A 16,109-nucleotide genomic window follows, 5' to 3' on the forward strand; every position below is an offset into this window, starting at 1 on the left:
GATGGGTGCGCGTGACGCAGAGGAGCAGGACTGAGAAGCAGGATGCGCCGGGATAGGGTAGTAGGTTCGCGCGGAAGGGGCGGGGCAGGTCAGGGGGCGGGGTTTAGTAGGAACCGATCTTGGGGCCGGGCTTCCGCGTGCGTTTGTCTGGAGGGCGAGAGCGCGCGGCGGGGGCGTGCCCAGCGGGAGGGGCGGGGCCAACTGGGGGCGGGGCGGCGCGCGGCCTAACGGCGGCGGTGGTGACGGCGGCAGCAGCGGCGGCGTTGGGGTCGGCGAGCTTGGCTGCTACAGGTTCCCGCAGCGGCGCCCGCGAGGGACCCGGGCCGCGGGTGGAGGAGGAGGTGCGGGGCGGCGGCGCTTGGCGATGGTGGGCGTCCCCGGAGCGGCCGCCTTCCAGCGTAAGCGGGGCGGGAAGGCGGGCGGCTGAGGGGGGCGTGTAAAGGCCTGCGGCTCCACAGGCGCGAGCTCCCGAGAGGCACCCGGCACGAGGCCAGGGTGGTAAACTGAGGCCCCAAGAAGGGCGGCGGATCCAAGGTCACGCGGCGGGCCGGGCCTTCCCGGGCTCCTGCGGCCGCCAGAGCTCTTCCTGCAGCGCTCGAGGGCTCGGAGCTCATGGCGTGCGCGAGTCTGTCGGGACCGCGGCCTCGGAGCCCCGGCCGGGCCGGTGTCCATCTAACTTGCCCGCGGACAAGAATTGTTTTGTTCTCCCTGTGCCGGGGCCACTAAGTCCGGCCCTGGAGAAATATTCCACACGCCCAATTTCGACGGATGTGTGGCGGATGGTGGAGGAGGCGAGGATGGCCCCTTTGAGGGGCCTTTCGAGTGCAGGCTCAGGGGTCTGACTGCCTTGGTTCACAGTCCGGCTCTTCTACTTACAGGCTGTGACCTTGGGTCTCTCCGAGCCTCAGTTACCTCTTCTGCAAAATGAGGGTGTGAAGAGCATCTCCAACCCCTCCCCACCCTGGTTCTGGGTTTTGTGAGGCCCGTTAGGAGGCTTGACACGGACTCTGGCACATACACAAGCGTGAAAACTGTCATTATTGTAGTCGCTGAAAAACCTTAACCAGGGTGAACCTCACTCGAAAAAACTCGAAATTGGGCTCTGGTTGTGTGTGTGTTCGAGATTTTAATTTTGTCTTAGATTAGTCCTGCTTTATGATCCAATTGTTTTTCTTACCCACATTTCTCCTTTTCAGCATTTATCTACTGTTCTGCCTAGAATTGTGAGATCCTTGGAAGAGGGGTGGGTCTCTTAATAATAACAATAAAATTTTAATTGTTTCTTGTTACAATAGTCATAATAGCCAATATTTTTTGAGCAGCAGTCATTTTGCATTCTATTCATTTAATATTTATTAAATCATCTATTAAGTAAAAAGTACCATTTTGGCCCTGGGAATACAGCATCAAACTAGATAGACCAAACTCAAGCTTTGAGTTTAGTTGGGGGGAGGGGAGAGAGACCTTAAATGAGGAAACAGATAAAACCATTTTGCATGTTTTCTCTCATTTAACTCTGGTAATGTAATTAAGAGTTAAGTATTTGCGTATGCCCATTTTGCAGAGGATGAAACTGAGGAACAGGAGCTTCCACACATAAAGGGGAGGCTTTACACAGCCTCTCTTCTTTGTTTGATGGCCCTTAAATATTGGATTGAAGAAATGCAAAGTAGGTGCACCCAGCTAATGCTTCTTCATGGTCAAGTTTGCAGTTGCTGTTTTTAATGGTTTGATCCATTCCTCTTGGAGCTTATAACTAAAGAGAGGCAGACAGAGGTGACCCTTAGGTCTGACAAAGGTACACTATCTCTGTATACTGAAAGGACCTTTTATCTGAAGTTAAATTTTTTATGCCCAAATCTCTTTTATGCAGTTTTCAGTTTAAAATAAACCCTAAAGTCCAATTTTTTGGTTCTGTTATGTAACTAAGGTTTGTTTATTCGTTTATTTATAGTGTTCCTAAGAGAATTCTTTATTATATTCCTAAGCAATGTACTCAGTATGCTTTTTCTTTTAATTTGGAAGTAATAGTAAGTTGCATTAAAATGTTGAGAGCATTTTTAAAAATGACGTTCTCATGATACAGTTAGATTCAGCATTGACCATCTGCTAAGCACCAGGCCCTGTGCTGATGTAGGGCTTCCATAGATGAGTAAGAGCAGACTCTTGCCTCTGGAAGCTTACCTATAGTCTTGATTGGCTGATGTTTTTAACTGAAACTAGGTAGAGAGAATACAGGAGCTCAGAGTCCCTTGGGGAAATGGTCTAGAGTAGGGCCTCAGATGTTTTTAGTGTTCTTTATATCAGTAAATATGGTTGAGTATGCACACACATTTATGTGAATGTTTGTTTTAAATTACAGTGTAGGCTGTATTATGTATATTTTATAATGTGCAAAAATAGACATTTTACAAAAGGATGAGCTAAAACATATATAAGTAGAAGTTACAGTATTGTCTTTCTACACCCAAGTGTGTGAATGGTAACAATGCCCCCTATGGTGGAGACCGTTGATCTTGTAGTCGGACCTTCCCCTCAACCCATGATGTCTGTTGAAATTCAGTTCTGGAGTTGTGCCTAGGTTGAAATCTTGGGGTCCAATCCTTACTAGCTTTGAGACCTTCAGCACTGCCTATCCTTTCTGTGCACTTTATTTTCCTCATCTGTAAAATCGAAATGATGAGAGTTCCTATCATCTCATTTGCAGTTTTATTGTGAAGATTGATAATATGTACATATTGGTATAATGTATATCTTAATATATGTAAAGTACTTACACTGGGCTTGACACACTAGTTTGGGTGCTGTTAGTGGCTGAGGATACAAAGACGACTTGGAATCTCACAATTTAGTAGGGGTCCTGCACAAGTACATGGGTAATGATAAAGTGCTTTAAGTTTTCAAAGGCTTTTGGGAATGTAGAATAGGCACAACTAAGTGTTCTTCAAGGGTCCAAGTAAGGTTCAGGTAAGGAGGTGACATTTGAACCAGGCCTAAGAAGGAGAAGAGATTTTTCCAGAAGGATGAGGCTTGAACCTTATTGGCTGAGGGTATAGAGTGGAAACTGGGAGGCTCTTGAGGACTTGGTGAGTAGTTCTCCAGATCTGGACCTGCAGGGAACCTGACTGAAACTTGTATACCTTGTTAATAGATAAGTGATTTTGGGCTGGAGTTGTTCCTAGCGGTTGTGACGGCAAGGAAGCCTGTTCTAGAACTTTTCATTTTCAAAGCACAACAGCTCTTTCGTCTCTGGTGGCACTCATTCTGCCTTCTTAAGTTATCTAAGAATGTAAACCCCTAAATATAAGCTCCTTGAGGGTTATAATAGTATCTACATTTTTGTGATTTTATTTTGCCTAGCAAGGTAAGTGCGAAGTCCATAAATGTGGAGAAAGGTATGTAAATCCTTGAACCTACAAAGAATTCTGAACAGTTACAAGTGGAATGATAAGTGACCATACTCATTAATGAAAAGCTCACAAATATTTTACGGTAGATAAGCATCACTATTCAAAAGGAGTGAGAACTGTCATGTTCAGTAACTCTCTCTTTATCTGGCACTTACCCATTAGAATGAAAGAAGAGATGAGAAAGTGCACCAGAAAGACTTCTCTGAGGTTGAATTAGATGCCTTCTATTTGTTCCTCTAGGTCTACTCTCCGTCCTTTCCCACCCTGGGAAGCTGACTTACTTAGACTACATCAACTAGTTTCCTTCCCACCTGAGGTTATGGAATTGAATTACCCTGCTCCCTTCCTATGGATGTTGTCTCTGACTAGCTGTGTCCCTTGATTGAAGATTGCTGTTCTAAAGGTGGTTCTCTCTACGTGCATGATTGCTCCTTCTAGGTTTGGAAAGTGTGTCTTCACTTTGTTCCTCAGGCTTAGAGGTACTGTCACTAGTCTCAGGGTACTTAACCGAGCCCAACTCATAGCAGATTTAAAGCAACAAATGCACTTGGAGAGGAGAGAGGCTACCCCAGGTAAGGATACTACCCCCAATGAGAGGGTCTCATCCTTTCCTGTGGTCATTACCTGCTATGCCACATTGATGTATTCAGTCATTTTCCTCCCAAACTATTGGATATGAAAAAAAATGGAATAAGATTAAAAACACCCATAATCTGTGACCACACAATCAAGACTAGTTAAATTGCAGTTAGTAGCCTGTTTAAAAAGGCAGGGATGTACATGAGGTAGGTTGTTTGGCATAATGGAAAAAGCAGAATTTGGAGGCAGACTTTGAGTTTGAGGCCCCGTTCTACTGGGAAGTTATTCAACCTCTGAGACTCAGTTGTTTGTTTGTTTAATCTGTAAATGAGGATAACTCCTGCCTAATAATAATAGTAATAATAACTAATATTGAATGTTTATTTTGGGACAGATACCATGCCAAGCTTATACTCAGCTTTTGCCTTTTAATCCTTTGCTCTTTTAGTTAGATTATATATCCTTATTTTACAAATTATATAGATTAGGAAATAGACTCAGATGTCATAGAGCTAATAAATGACCAAGCCCAGATTAAAATCTAGATCTTTTGTGACTGCAGAGCCAGAGTTATTAACATTAAGGTAGCTGCTGAAAGCTTTTAGACAGGAAGAGTGGTTTATTTATTTATTTGTTTTTAATTATTAGGGTTTTCCTTTAAGGGACATTTATTAGTTTTTAGGATGGATTTTTATTTATTTATTTGGCTGCGTCAGGTCTTAGTTGCAGCGCACAGGATCTTTCGTTGCTGCGTGCAGGCTTCTCTCTGGTTGTGGTGCGCAGGCTCTAGAGTGCATGGGCTCAGTAGTTGCGGCACGTGGGCTTAGTTGCCCCGCTGCATGTGGGATATTAGTTCCCTAACCAGGGATTGAACCCATGTCCCCTGCATTGGATGGCAGATTCTTAACCACTGGACCACCAAGGAAGTCCCAGGAAGGGTGGTTTATATGATAGTATACTGAATGTAGCACTAGGATAAAGATGAATTAATTCACTAAGTTCATACTTCCTCCAGGGTAAGGAAAGCAGGAGGAAAGAGGTGGGGAAGTAAGATTTCTCACCTGCCAGTTTTAGCTTCAATCCTTAGGTTTTTTTAAATTATTTTATTAATTTAAAATTTTTTTTTTTTTGGGCTGCGTTGGGTCTTCGTTGCTGTGCACGCAGGCTTTCTCTGGTTGTGGCGAGTGGAGGCTACTCTTCATTGTGGAGCACGGGCTCTAGGTGTGTGGGCTTCAGTAGTTGTGGCACGCAGGCTCAGTAGTTGTGGCTCACAGGCTCTAGAGCGCAGGCTCAGTAGTTGCGGCACAGGGGCTTAGTTGCTCCGCGGCATGTGGGATCTTCCCAGACCAGGGCTCGAACCTATGTCCCCTGCATTGGCAGGCGGGTTCTTAACCACTGCGCTACCAGGGAAGCCCAATCCTTAGTTTTAGAGTATTGTTTTGAACCTCATTATAGAAAATGATCACTCAATTGTAAAGATTTACTTAAAATCGCTGTAAGTTTGAAGGCTGAGAGAGAATCTCTGCCCTAGTTATAGTTTCTGCTTGAGTAGGATTAGGGCCTACTAGCACTGTATTGACTGGCCCCATGTGCAATATGAGCTAGTACAGCCTGTCTCTGGGTTTTATTATGGCTGCTTAAGTAGCTTTTGCTTCTGTCTCTGGTTTCTCTCTCTGGCCCCTCAAAGGCCTTGAGGCTATCTGAAATTATAGGAGCTGGGGTATCATAAATTAAACTTGTAAAATGAGTCTGTAGCAGATATGTCAACTGAATCTGACTTTAAGTCCAGTTTAATTCTTTAAAAAAAAGTTTTTGCTAGATTTTCTGCTGGGCACTTTTCATGTATGTTATCTCATGTAATTCTTAGAACATCCTTGAGAGGGAGTTAGTATCTCTGTTTTACAAACGAAGAAATAAGGCTCAGAGAAGTTAAATAAATTCCCCTAGGTCACACAGTTAATCAGCAGCAGATAACACTATTCCCACTTAGTTCAGTCCTGATATTGAATTCATTGAGATCTGAGTCCAAAACCCACTATTTTTTACTTTCTATCACGTGGCTCCTTGTTTTTACCAGGTAAGCTAGAGGTTTTTAGACATGTGTTCCCGAGGATACCAGTGCTCCCTGAATATACTTGATTTCCCATCAGTTTTCTTCAACAACTTTCTTTCCCTAACATCTAAAATATTCTGTGGATGGATATGATTTAAAGATTGCTATATTAGATCTTGGTCTTGTTTAGAGGTATCCTGAATTGGCCTTAGTGATGAATTAAAAACAAAAAACAAAAAGGCAGCAGAAACTCTCAGCATATTTTACCAATTCATTCCATATGTTTCCTGATTTTAGCAGTGAAGCAGATGATGGCAATGAACATCAAAAGCCCAAGAAATGTCCATGCTAATTTTACGTGGCCCTGTGAGGAGCTGTCAAATATGGATCATCAAATATAGTATATGGACTATGCAGTGAACCTTTACTTTGGAATGTGGCTCTTTAAAATATGATTCTACCCCTCTATTTTGTATTGCTGTAATTAAATGCAGAAATCGAAGTAAAATTCAGAGTAACTCAGAGCTAGGTAACCTTCTGTCTGAACTGATAGCTTTGGAGTTGGCTAGACCTTTCAATTAAATTAGCTGATGGCAACAAATATGTAATCTGACCTCTCGACCAACTCAAGTGAAATGTTAATACCAGGCATAGCACAGCTCCCTTGACACACTACTTTGACCTTTTCCTCTCCTACAGATGTTTCCCTTATTCCTTTGTTAACTTAACCATCTTCATGCAGAGGTCCTGCCTGCTTTTAATTTTTCAAAGCCACATGAGAACAGACATTGAAATAGCACAGATTTATTCATTTTTACCTTATATCCCTAGAGCTACACTAATCAAAATCACCAATTCCTCTAATTCACATATAGTTTTTAGCTAGTTTACTGTCTGCTTACCACTATCCAACCTCTCCCCCTCCCCAACCCCCATAAAAGCTAAAATACTAGTGATTTTTTTTCTTTTTTGGCTGCCTTGGGTCTTTGTTGCTGCGCGGAGGCTTTCTCTAGTTGTGGCGAGCGGGGGCTACTCTTGGTTGCAGTGTGTGGGCTTCTCACTGCAGTGGCTTCTCCTGTTGCAGAGCATGGGCTCTAGGCATGTGAGCTTCAGTAGTTGCAGCACGTGGGCTCAGTAGTTGTGGCTCACAGGCTCCAGAGTGCAAGGTCAGTTGTGGCGCATGGGCTTAGTTGCTCCGCGGCATGTGGGATCTTCCTGGACCAGGGATCGAACCCGTGTCCCCTGCATTGGCAGGCGGATTCTTAACCACTGTGCCACCATTGAAGTCCACTAGTGGACTTTTATCCACCAAAAATATGGCAGGATTTTTTTGTCCTTAATATTGAGAAAGTGTGATTCATTTTGTTTCCCTCTTGAGACGTGGAGTCAACTTCACAGGGAGGAGGCAGGCAGAAGCAAGTTCTCTTTATGGCCGAGATTAAAGGTAGAGGTGGCTTAGGAGAGGCAAGTTCTGAGTGGTGAAGGAGAGGTAGGGGACGAGGTGATGATGGTCTTAGCTCCCCTGGCATTCATCCAATAGCTGCCTGGAGCTGCTGGGAACTCAGGAGCTATAGTTTTCATAAGCTCCTCCTTAATTTTCCCTTGATGGGTTGGTCTGCCTCAGTGGTTTAAACTATACTGTCATCTCTTCTTAAATATATTACACCATACTGTGTTAGAAAAACACAAACATATTCAAGGGTGGTGATCACATTATTTCAAAAACCACTTTTTTTTTTTTTACTCCTTTTTCTTTTTTTTTCCAAACTTTGTATTTTGACATAATTTCAAACTTAGGAAAAAGTTGCAAGAATGTTATTAAAATTCCTGTATGCCATTCACCTTGATTCCCCAAATGTCAGCATTTTACTATATTTTCTGTATTCTTTTTATACATGCATATTATTTTTTGGAACTGTATTTTAGAGTAAGTTACAAATGTGATACTTTTTTTTTTTTTTGTGATACTTCTTTACCATAAATAAGGTAATGTATATTTCCAATAAACTAGGACATTCTCTTACGTAACCACAGCAATATACTTACCAAAATCAGGCAATACAGATTTGATACAATATTATTATCTAATATACGGACTTTACTCAAATTTTGCCATTTGTTCCAATAATGTTCTTTTTAAAAAATTTTATTTATGTATTTATATTTTATTTTTGGCTGTGTTGGGTCTTCGTTGTGGCGAGCGGGGTCTACTCTTTGTTGCAGTGTCTGGGCTTCTCACTGCAGTGGCTTCTCTTGTTGTGGAGAACGGGCTCTAGGCGCACAGGCTTCAGTAGTTGTGGCATGCAGGCTCAGGAGTTATGGCTCACGAGCTTAGTTGCTCCGCGGCATGTGGGATCTTCCCGGACCAAGGCTCGAACCCGTGTCCGCTGCATTGGCAGGAGAATTCTTAACCTCTTAACCACGGCGCCGCCAGGGAAGTCCCTTCATCAAACTTTTATCCATTGGTGGTAGCATTTATTGATGATGTTTGCCTGAGTCAGTTATTACTCTGATAGTTGTGCTGTGATTTTCTATGAGTTATTCTTTGCTTTTTAGTTAATATTGTACTGCAGAGCATTTTCTAACCCTTATTTGTATGTATTGGGTTGGCCAAAAATTGCCTTCGGTTTTTAAGTAAAAATAAAAGATACATTTTGCATTTTCACTAAGAACTTTATTTATTTATTTATTTTGTGGCACGCGGGCCTCTCACTGTTTTGTGGCCTCTCCCCTTGCGGAGCACAGGCTCCGGACGCGCAGGCTCAGCGGCCATGGCTCACGGGCCCAGACGCTCTGCGGCATGTGGGATCTTCCCGGACCGGGGCACGAACCCGTGTACCCTGCATCGGCAGGCGGACTCTCAACCACTGCGCCACCAGGGAAGCCCCCATTAAGAGAATTTTGTAAAGATCAAAAGAAATGGAAATCTGATGGTGCAATGTCTGGTGAATACAGCGGATGAATCAGAACTTCCCAGCCAAGCTGTAACAGTTTTTGCCTGGCCATCAAAGAAACATGCAGTCTTGCATTATCTCGATGGAAGATTATGTGTTTTCTGTTGACTCATTCTGGACGCTTGTTGTTGAGTTACGCTTTCAGTTTTTCTAATTGGGAGCAGTACTTGTTGGAATTAATCATTTGGTTTTTGGGAAGGAGCTCATAACGGAGAACTCCCTTCCAATCCCACTATATACACAACATCACCTTCTTTGGATGAAGACTGGCCTTTGGTGTGGTTGGTGGTGGTTCATTTTGCTTGCCCCACGGTCTCTTCCGTTCCACATTATTGTACTCTATCCACTTTTCATTGCCTGTCACAATTTTGTTTTAAAAACGGAACGTTTTCATTACGTTTCAGTAGAGAATCGCATGCAGAAATAAGGTCAAGGTTTTTTTCATTTAACTTATCTGGAACCCACACATCAAAGTGATGAACATAACCAAGCTGGTGGAAATGATTTTCAATGCTTGATATGGATATTTGGGTATGTCAGCTGTCTCCCGCGTCATATAACATTGATTGTTTTCAATTAATGTCTCGATTTGATCGCTATCAACTTCATCTGGCCTACCCGACCGTGGAGCATCCTCCAGCGAGAAATCTCCAGTACAAAACTTTGCAAACCACTTTTGACGCATTCGATCAGTCGCAGCACCTTCGCCATACATTGCACAAATCATTTTTTGCATTTCGGTTGCATTTTTACCTTTCTTGAAATAATACAGCATAATATGCCAAAAATGTTGCTTTTTTCTTCCACCTTCAATATTAAAATGGCTACACAAAAATTCACCAACTTTGATAAGTTTTTTTTAAATACATACTGATATGACAGCTGTCACATACAGTCTAACAAATTGTTTGGAATGAAGTTAAAGACAGCTAAGTGCTACTAGACCCATCTTACGGAAAAAACTGAATGAACCTTTTTGCCAACTCAATGTGGATTCTTATTTTATGTAGCAGGTTATAATCTGTTACCATCATTATTTATTGTGTTTTTCACATTGTCCCAGATTTGGCAGTGGGAACCCCTTCAAGCTAGCTTTTGACAAGTTCCCAACATTCTTGGACTACTTCCTTACTTTTTGGCGCAAAAGAGATATTCCAGGCTTATCTTCCTACCTGAGCATTGGAATCAGTCATTTCTCCAAGATATTTCTCTCCTAATTCCTGTTAGTGGAGAAAATTATTTAGAAATCAAGATGTGGTTGTTGTATGTGCTCATTGCTATGGGATGTTATTGCTTCCAGATCCTTTTAATGGGCAGAGCTAAAAAATCTATGTATATATGTACACATACATATATACACATGCATATATCTAAATTTCTATTTTTATCTACATGTAATAAAAACTGAAACTGAGCAAAGGGCTCCTGTGTCCATGGTGCAGAAAGCCAAACTCTGACAGTGGTAGTTTGCAGCAAAGTAAGGATTTATTACAGGGCGCCAAGCAAGGGAGTCGGATCCAAACCCACCTGGTCTTTGAGTTAGGGTTTTTTCTTTTAAAGGGGAAGAACAAAGAGGCTGGGACTAATGTTCGTTTTGTGACATTTCTGTGACATTTCTTTTTTATTTTTATTTTTTTGCGGTACGCGGGCTTCTCACTGTTCTGGCCTCTCCCGTTGCGGAGCACAGGCTCCGGACGCGCAGGCTCAGTGGCCATGGCTCACGGGCCCAGCTTCTCCATGGCATGTGGGATCTTCCCGGACCGGGGCACGAACCCGCGTCCCCTGCATTGGCAGGTGGACTCTAACCACTGCGCCACCAGGGAAGCCCTGTGACATTTCTTAATTGTAGTTTTGGGAGTCAGAACGTCTCTGGTTTACGATTCTCCAGCCAAAGTGATCCATGGCTCGGGGGTCTGTTAGCTCAACTTGTGCTGGAGGAACAACCTGAGTTTGTATGTTAATGATAATGTTTATAACAGCAGTTTTAGTTCGTTAATGCTTTTATCAACAATAGCAGTTTTACTCATCTGACTATGGTTGATTAGTGTTCAGTTAGCACAGGATTGAGGTCAGAGGGGACAAGAAAGGGAATAAAGTTTTGGATAGATTAATCATAATCTTGATAAGGGTACTTGGTTTCAGAACTGTGTGTTCAGACTAATACCTCCAATACCACAAACTTCGTTTAGCCTTTATCCTTTCCATATTTTTAAGTCCTTTCTCTTACCTAGGGATTGTAAGCCTGACTCACATAATCCACAATATATTTTACTTATTTGCCCAAACCTAGAATATAAATATAAATATATAGCTCCAAGATTGCTAACCCATGTTACCGTGAAGTTCAGTTTGTAAACCTCTTTGATTACAGGTTTTTTTGTTTGTTTTTAGTCTGAGGGTATATGGTCAATGTATTGTGTATAGAAGTTACTTTGGGGTAGCTCCTCAATGATTTAAGATGTAATTCAACCTACAGAAATTTGATGTATACTTTTTTTTTAGGCCATTCGGTGCCTTGCGGTACTTTAGTTCTTTGACAAGGGATTGAACCTGGGCCACGGCAGTGAAAGCGCTGAGTCCTAACCACTGGACTGCCAGGGAATTCCCAATAAATCTCAGTATTTCTGTTCACCTTTTGGAAGCGCATTTGATTGACTCTCAGCCATGGAGTGTCTTCCTTACCCTGGGTGAATAGTTTTTAAATTTTATATGGTTGTAGTAATTTGCAGCTGTTGGTTTGCTGGTTTTGGCACATAGTGAAAATTTTCCTTTTTTTTTTTTTTCTTGTGAAAAAGGCAGAGTGATTTGCTACTGAGTGGTTTGCCTTTCAAACTCCAGAGAAGGAATTTGAGTGTTGCTTATTTCTCATTTATTTGTAGGTGAGAACTATAGGTTTCCCTTTTGGGGGTTTTGGAACAGGGAGAACAGGAGGAATGAAGTAGGGGATGATGAATGAAAGTCAAATAATGGTGACTACCAGAGTGAGCACTGTCAAAATAATTCTGATTCCTTAGAAAAGAGAAGTACGCCGTCTTTTGATGTTACCAATGAGCTTCTCCCAATACTGACTGAAAAAAAAGAATGGTTTCTTTGAAAACATGGCATCCCTGTAAGACCTCCACAGAGAGGTTTAACCTAGCAGTTGTTAGGTGGTTTAGATAAAATTTCTTAAGCGAATACTGAACCAAATTGAGCATAAATATTGTGATAATTAAGTATTCCTTTTTTTCCCCAGGTGTGTAAATGGAGTAGTTTCTTTTTTCTTTCTCTTTCCCAAAAGATCCCTCGTGCTCCTTTCCCCTCATTTAGCAGCCCCTGGTGACTAGTATACTGGTTTTTGTCCCTCTAGTGGTTTCTCTCTCTCTCTCTCTCTCTCTCTCTCTCTCTCTCTCTCTCTCTGTTCCATGTCATGTAAATGACACCATACAATATATAGCCTTTGTATCTGATATCTTTCACTTACTCTAATTGTTTTGAGAATTGTTCATGTTGTATCTGTAGTAACCTTTTATTGCTGAGTAGCATTTCACTTTGTGGATGTACCATGATATTTTAAAAAAATTAATTAATTAAATTTATTTTATTTTGGCTGCGTTGGGTCTTCGTTGCGGTGCACGGGCTTCTTATTGTAGTAGCTTCTCTTGTTGCGGAGCACGGGCTGTAGGCACGCGGGCTTCAGTAGTTGTGGCACATGGGCTCTAGAGCACAGGCTCGGTAGTTGTGACTCATGGGCTTAGTTGCTCCATGGCATACGGGATCTTCCTGGACCAGGGCTCGCACCCATGTCCCCTGCATTGGCAGGTGGATTCCTAACCACTGCACCACCAGGGAAGCTCTTTACCATGATTTTTTAAAAATCTGTCTACCAGTTAGTGGACATTTGGGTTGTTTCCTTTCCTGTTTTGATGATTTTGAATGAAACTCTAAATATTTATGCACAGGTCTTTTGTGGACATATGTCTTTATTTCTCTTGGGTAAAGAGGAGTGGGATTGCTGGGTTCTATGGTAATTTCATGTTTAAGTTTATAAGAAACCCTCAGAGTGTTTTTCAGAATGGCTGCACCCTACCATTTTGCATTTCTAAACAGTAATGTATGAGAGTTCCATTTGCTTGTTGGATGTTTCATTTTGTTTTGTTTTAGAATTAGGTGTTAAGGAAACAGTATATCTGGGTGAAATCAATTTTGGTTGTCTAGTTGCTACTTATGAAACACATATTCTCTGTTTTATAATGTAGAGTCTCACACAGTTTGTCTTCTATTAGAGTCAGCATGTTCATTTTATTTTAAATTAATTTATTTTTGGCTGCATTTGGTCTTCGTTGCTGCGGGTGGGCTTTCTCTAGTTGGCGTGAGCAGGGGCTACTCTTTGTTGTGGTGCGCGGACATCTCATTGCAGTAGCTTCTCTTGTTGTGGAGCATGGGCTCTAGGTGCACGGGATCAGTAGTTGTGGCTCGTGGGCTCTAGAGCGCAGGCTCAGTAGTTGTGGCGCTTAGTTGTGGGCTTAGTTGCTCCGCAGCATGTGGGATCTTCCTGGACCAGGGCTCGAACCTGTGTCCCCTGCATTGGCAGGCAGATTCTTAACCACTGCACCACCAGGGAAGTCCTGGTCATTTCTTATTTATATATCATTAACAGAAATAATATCAACCAACCATATTTCAGAACAATTTTCACACATTATCTAATTTTTACAGCAATCAAGTGAGGTAGGTAGTAGTATTCTCTTCCTCTTATTTCATATAAGGTTCAGAAGTCAGGTGGTTTGCTCACTGTCACACAGCTAGAATGCAGGGGTGTGGGTTTTTGAGAGTTGGATCTGTGAGGGGACATTCTGTTTCTCTTTAGTTAGAAGTGTAGCAAGTGAAGACATGGGTGCTTCCCAATGTTTCCTTCTACCTTCAGCTCAGAAGCAGTGCAGCTTTGGACAATTCATATTTGGATTTTGAGTGTCTTATCATCTGTGAAATGGGGATAGCCATACCGTCTCTATCTACCTGACAGGTAATCACCTGACAAGATGAGAATCAATTGAGGGACTGTAAAAGCATGTTCTGGACACTATTTGTTATTACATGAGTGATTTTGTAATGCATGAATATATTTTAGAAACTTAAACAATACAGATAAAGTAAAAATCCCCTTCCTAGTCTCAGTGAAGCTGTTCATTTAACAACTGTATTGTGATGCTGTTAGGTACAGGGATGGTGCTAACTGCTGTGGGGCTGCCAAGGTGGTTTAGATTCAGTCCCAGTCCTCAGATATCTTCCAGCTTGTCTTTCCTTCTTTGTCCTAAAACTTTGTTGATTGCTCTTGTAATGAAAGCTTTGACAACTGGATTTTAATTAAGTTTGGACAATGATTGTCCATCTTTTCCCCTTGTAATTGATGCTGTTGGGGAGAGTTGTACTGGGAAATAGTGAAGCAAAGATTCTGGTTCAATCGATGGAGGCAGTGAATTTCTTGGGAAGGAGATGGGATGCCAAACATGCCTCACAGCCACTGAGCACATAGCTGTAGCTGTGGACATCAACACTTGGCTTGCTGTGAGCTTTCTATAGGTCTCTAAATAGTACATGCTAATTTTGTGGCTGTTGGATTCTGAGGAGTGATTTGGTAAATAAGGAGAGTTTCCATTAAAACCATAGTTTTTAAATAGTAATTTGAAATCCTAAAATCAGTTCCTGATTATTTTTACATGAATGTTCCTTTTTTTGGTGTATTGTTTTAGTTTACTTGCCATTTCCACTTGGGTCTCTTTGTTCTCTTTACTTTGGTAATTGAGTTCAATGAATCATTTTTTTGAGGGACCTAATATTTGTATTCTACTGGAAAGAAGACAAACAGCTAATTATACTAGAAGGTGGACTATTAATGAATTATCATTACAGTGACTAAAAGTCATTGATTTTCTAAGATACTTTTGATTTCAAATACTCATTTACTTTTACAAATATTTATTGAGCCCTTAGTACTGGATTCTGGGGAATATAAAGAGAATTCTAAGGCACTGGAGAAATTTAAAAGTCGTTCAGTGGTGGAGGGAGGAGCAGATTGATGTTTGAGTACCGAATGGTAAGCAGTAATAATAGCATGATAAGAACCATCAAGGAAAAAAAAAAAAAAAAGAACCATCAAGGATAGGCATCTGACCTAATGCATGTGCATGTATGTATGTATGTATTTCAAAAAAGGCTTCATAAAGAAGATGATGCCTGTCTTGAACCAAGTCTGTTTTTTCTTTCCAACAACTTTTATTTATTTATTTATTTATGGCTGTGTTGGGTCTTCGTTTCTGTGCGAGGGCTTTCTCTCTAGTTGCGGCGAGCGGGGGCCCCTTTTCATCGCGGTGCGCGGGCCTCTCACTGTCGCGGCCTCTCTTGTCGCGGAGCACAGGCTCCAGACGCACAGGCTCAGTAGTTGTGGCTCACGAGCCCAGTTGCCCAGTTGAACAAAAGCTTGTTTCCAGTTTTTGGCTGTTAGGAATAATGCTTCAAAGAACATTCTTCTGTGTCTTTGGGTATACATACTTTTTGTTGGGTATATACCTAGGAGTGTAATTAGAAGGTCATTGAGTGTGTATACTGCCAAAAGATTTTCCAGAGATGTTGTACTGTTTATACTTGTATCAGCAATCTGTGTGAATTTCATTTATTTTTACATCCTCACCAGTCTTAACATTTTGCTGAGTCCCTCTACTTTGTATAGGTATCAGGGATACAGTAGTGAACAAAAGGAAGTCTCCTCTCATAGAGTTTGAAATTTAATGTGATGAAAAATATATTTTATACACACATGTTTAATATATTCAGGTGGTGATAAAGTGTTAAGCAGGTATGTTGGACAGAGAGAGGAGGGTGGTAGGGAGTGCTGTTAGACGCAGTAGTTAAGAAAGACTTCTCTGATCAAGTGATATTTGAGCAAAGACCTGAAGAAGATAAGCTAGCCATGTGGATATCTGGGAGAGGAACAGTCCAGGCAAAGGGAATAGCAAGCGTCAGAGCCCTGAGGTGGGAACATGCTTGATATATTCATAAAACAGCAAGGAGGCTAGTAAAACTGAAGACATTGTGAGTAAGGGCAATAATGGTAGAATCTCAGAAGGTAAACAG

General features: G+C 41.8%; 1 protein-coding gene across 2 annotated transcripts in view; it reads left to right on the forward strand.

Moving 5' to 3' along the window:
* The first annotated feature begins 279 nt into the window (after positions 1 to 279).
* CBFA2T2 (CBFA2/RUNX1 partner transcriptional co-repressor 2) overlaps positions 280 to 16,109 on the forward strand; it is a 170,422-nt gene continuing 154,592 nt past the window's right edge. For both annotated transcript variants that reach the window (XM_082671225.1, XM_082671226.1), the window contains exon 1: positions 280 to 398. In XM_082671225.1, coding sequence (XP_082527351.1) covers positions 365 to 398 — 34 coding nt within the window. In that variant the 5' untranslated portion in view covers positions 280 to 364. The remainder of the gene's footprint in view (positions 399 to 16,109) is intronic.

This window comes from Grampus griseus (assembly GCF_964374135.1).
Source record: "Grampus griseus genome assembly, chromosome: 14".
Taxonomy (NCBI): Eukaryota; Metazoa; Chordata; class Mammalia; order Artiodactyla; family Delphinidae; genus Grampus; species Grampus griseus.